This window comes from Vombatus ursinus, unplaced genomic scaffold, assembly GCF_900497805.2.
Source record: "Vombatus ursinus unplaced genomic scaffold, bare-nosed wombat genome assembly UNPS02011916.1, whole genome shotgun sequence".
Lineage (NCBI taxonomy): Eukaryota > Metazoa > Chordata > Mammalia > Diprotodontia > Vombatidae > Vombatus > Vombatus ursinus.
The window spans coordinates 4,386,921-4,391,475 of NW_020951694.1; the positions used below are offsets into that span (position 1 = coordinate 4,386,921).

Consider the following 4,555-nt stretch of genomic DNA (forward strand, 5'->3'; position numbering starts at 1 on the left):
GAAGAACAGCATGATGCTGGGAGGTACATAAAAACGATACATAATTTACATTAAAAATATGATTCCTGCGTGAATAGACTTTGCAACCACTTCCTAATTCTTCTGCCATTAATCCCTCCCTTGAAGCAAAGAACACAAGTAAAACCAATTGACAATGCAACCACATCTTACAGTATAGAATTACATAAGTTAATATTATGCATTGTTTTTCATATGTATAATTTAAATTAAGGATTTGTTTTGTTCTTAGTCACGCTCCATATAGCTTGGAAAACCTGAAAAAAAAAAGATACTTTCGTTTTATTGGAAGTGATCTAATAGTGTTTCTGTGACTTAAGCAAAAATGAGGATTAGAATCTAGCACCAATCAAGACGTTTTCTTGGCAAAAGTAGTTTTATTTCCCATTACAAGATGTGGTGGTCGAATTCTATTGGTCATCTTTTCCCATACTTCGTTGAGGGAACTAATAATAGATAGCATAGGGGTGGAGACTACGGTAGATTTTTTTTTTCCGCCCCTCCTTTCCTCCCTCTCCCCCCGCCATCTTTCTCCCCCCCAACTCACTTTCAGTTTTCTAATAGGTCCGCACTAGGTTATATAAGGCGTTCTTCCCGCGCTTGCCATTCATTATTCTGATTTCTGTTCTTTTCGCTGTCCTTTTCGCCATGTCTGGGCGCGGTAAAGGAGGCAAAGGTTTGGGGAAAGGGGGTGCCAAGCGGCATAGGAAGGTGCTGCGGGATAACATCCAAGGCATTACCAAACCTGCCATTCGTCGTCTTGCTCGGCGTGGCGGCGTCAAGCGGATCTCGGGGCTCATCTATGAAGAAACCCGTGGGGTGCTCAAGGTATTCTTGGAGAATGTTATCCGCGATGCCGTGACTTACACTGAGCACGCCAAAAGGAAGACTGTGACTGCCATGGACGTGGTGTATGCACTCAAACGTCAGGGCCGCACTCTCTATGGTTTCGGTGGTTGAGTTTTCGGCCTGTCTTCAAAAAAAGAACAACTTTGCTCTTTTCCCCTCCTTACCCCTCTCTCCTCCCCAATCTCTCCTAAGGCTCTTTTCAGGGCCGCCACTATTTCTTTTAAAGAGCTGTTTTACAAGGGTTCTGAATTCATTGTGCGATTTTAAGAGATAAGACTTACTACAGATTCTGGGGTCTAGATATAATTCTCACATTCTAGTGTTTGGAGGGCTGGAAGCAAAAGTGTGCATCTAGGTCCTTTATTTTGGATTGCTCTACATTCCGCAGTGATCTACTGAAGGAATTTTCATCCAGGGTACCTTGATTTCACATCTGAGTGAGAAAGATTAACTTTCAATTTATCCTGAGTCCAATTGCCATTTGGGAAGAGTCCCAAATATTTTGGTAGTTTACCTATCTACTGTGACACTTCTCTGCCTAAGACTTGACATCTGAAATACAGCTTTCCCTCTGAGAGGGGAAACTTTTCCCCCTCACTTTTTGACCTATTTTTAGGTTTATTTTTGTTTTACTTTTATTATTTTTTCTATTCTAATTATTTTTTGTTGGCAGTGAGGTTGGGTCAGGTCCTTACAAGCTCTGAAGCATATACGAGTATATGGGAACTTAATAAAATTTTGTTTGCTGGTTCAATTTATGTAACTGAATTTGGCAGTGAATGTAATCCTACCAGCTATGAGAGGTGTGGGACCTCAATTTTTGGAATGTCTAAAAACTGAATCATAAACATTGTTAGGACTTGGTGCACAGTTCTAGGGGAGACAAAAAGAAGAGGGAAACTACTGGAGCATCCTCAAATTACCAAGGACCTATCTAGAATTGATACGGACTTGTTATTGTTCAGTTTTTCAGTTGTGTCTGACTCTTTGTGACCCCATTTGGGGTTTTCTTGGCAAAGGTACTGCAGTGGTTTAACATTTCCTTCTCCAGCTCGTTTTTCTTTTTTTTTTTTGACAGATGAGGAAACTGAGGCAAGTAGGGTTAAGTGACTTGCCCAGGGTCACACAGCTAGTAAGTGTCCGAGGCCAGACACTTAACACCTGACTCCACAGGTCTTCCTGTGCCACCTACCTGCCCCATATAGACTAATGTGTCCCAAAGTAATTTCTAGTCTTAGAGCATCCACCCCAGTTTATTTTGCTGTGACAGAAAGTAGTTAACTGGGGAAACTATGTAAAGTGGTTTGACATGGACAGTCCTTTTTCAATTTTATGACTTATCAACCTGATGAAATTATAGGGCATAAGCCTTTGTTTCAGAGCTAGTGCTCTGCTGAGAGAGCACAGAAAACCCCTGATGATTGGTAACAGACATTCAAGAAGATAGACGCTTGTTCAAAGTGTCACTCCTCTCTGGTTAATAAAGATGAGTTGGCAGGCCAATATGCTTTCTTACCTCTTCATTTTACCCCTTGAATTTTCTTCCAGAATATTTTTTCACGTCTTGCAGGTCCCTCTCCCAGCAATCAGTACCACAGAAACACAGGGCTTTCACTGCATGTATTTCCCTGAGAAGTTTAAGAAGGGAGTCCTTGAATGTGAAATTCCTGGTCATTTTTTGCTTTCCTTACTCTTTCACACCTCCTCTCTCCCCCTCACCACATATCCAGACATTTGTCAAGTTTTGTAATTTCTCCCTTCATCACTTTGTAACATTTCTCCTACATGGCTCTTTCTTTCCTCTGACATTGCCACCACTCTGGTGCAGGACATCATCACTTCACACTTGGACTATTGAAATAAACATCTGGTTGTTCTCCCTGCCTCGTCTTTCCCCACTCAGTTGTTAAATTGTTCTTAAGTACATTTCTGACCATGTTACTCTCCTATTCAGTAAACTGATGACTCTCTCTTACCTCCAGTACGAAAAATAAAATGTTTGACATTCAAATTTCTCCATAACTCAGGTCCTTCCATCTTTCCAGTTTCCTTACACCTTGCTGTCCTCCATGTACTCTGTGATCCAGTGATACTAGCCCCCTTGGTATTCCTGGAACATGATACTCTCTCCTTACTGGACGTTTTCTCTGACCCGCCCCCCATTCCCTCTCATGCCGGGAACCCTCCTCTTCCTCATTTCTACCTCTTGACTCACCTAGTTTCCTCCAAGTCTCAGCTAAGTCCCACTTTCTGCAAAAAGTCTTTCCCAGTCTTTAATCTTAATGACATCCCCCTGTTAAATATTTTCAATTTGTTCTGGATATAGCTTATTTGTATATAGTTGTTTGAATATTGTCTCCTCCGTTAGACTGTCAATTCTTTGAGAGCAGAGGTGTTGTTGGCATTGTTGTTGCTGTTGTTGTTTCCTTTCTTTTTATCCTCCACACTTAGCATAGTGCCTGGCATATAGTAGGTACTTAACAAATGTTTGTGGATTGTTTTCCTTTTCTAGGTATAAGTCATGTACTGGAAACCTGATAGTGTATTTTCCTAATCCAAGAGATGGCAGCTTACTGGGGTGATGGTTGAAACACATGGCAGAGTCAAACATACATATATTCATGTGACCTGAAAATATAGTTTATGGTAAAAGTTCTTGTCTGGAGGAGGAAGTATTTTGAATTCTCAAGGTAACATGATCTGAGAATTTAGTCTTTTAACTAGAAAAGTGAGAATTCTTCACCAATGAGAGCTTTGGGAGTTGCCTTATAAGTAACTCCAGGTTCAAAAGTCTAGGCCATAGGCATGTAGACATTTCCTCAAAGTGCGCTTCTTAGAGAAGGAAGAGTATCTTTAATGTGGCTCCCTAAAGCAGAAGTACTAAAGTCACATCATAGAAAGGAGAAAGATCTGGATTTTAACACCACCTTTTTTTTTATTTAAAGAATTTATTACAATTATGTTAATATGCAAACCAATCTGAAATATAAGCTTAAAATAATGTAACATTATATAGATATTCATTTCTTATAAAATAATCACAGTAATGTGTTGGTGTAAAATGGCTGTAGTGAAGATGAGAACATAAGGCTCCAAGGAATTCAGAACAGAGTGCCTTAGGTCTTCTGGGTTGGGTCTCTGGAGGTCTAGAGTGTGGAGTAGAGGAAGCAGCAAGGCAGAAAATGACCAGGGTGAAGATGAGGATACGTGTGGTCAAAGACAGGGATCCTTTTCTTATACTTTCTCCCTCTTGAACTTCTAGGCTGGAGTATAGTAGGGGCAGTTTACAGCAGAAAAAGTAGCAATGAGAGACATGTACTTGCTCAGGTGAGCCCGAGACTGAAGTCTCTAGACCTTGTGGTCTTGGCTGCCTTCTTATGCCTTTCTTTCATTTTCTGAGAATGGGTCAATGATTAGAGATCCTGAGAAATAGGTATTTCCAGGCTTGAGGATTAACTCATGGGTAATCCTGAGTTCAAGAGTTCTTAAATTCTATAGTCAAGTGCTGGCTATAGAGGGAGAGAGATTTCTTTGGATTGCTCTACAGACAGAAAATACATGAGATCAGGGGCCAGAGGATCTGGACCTTGTAAACTCTCCATTATAATTCTGCAGATAGTACAGTTCAGGATGAATGTTATCATTTATTCAACAGTACCACAAAGGGTCTTTACCTTTTGGGGGCAGT

General features: G+C 40.7%; 1 protein-coding gene across 1 annotated transcript; it reads left to right on the top strand.

The window, feature by feature from the left end:
* The first annotated feature begins 588 nt into the window (after positions 1–588).
* Positions 589–1,046, top strand: LOC114039448 (histone H4). The gene has a single exon (XM_027857215.1). It carries the CDS (start codon positions 667–669, stop codon positions 976–978), a length of 312 nt encoding a protein of 103 aa, XP_027713016.1. The 5' UTR covers positions 589–666; the 3' UTR covers positions 979–1,046.
* The last annotated feature ends 3,509 nt before the right edge of the window (positions 1,047–4,555 follow it).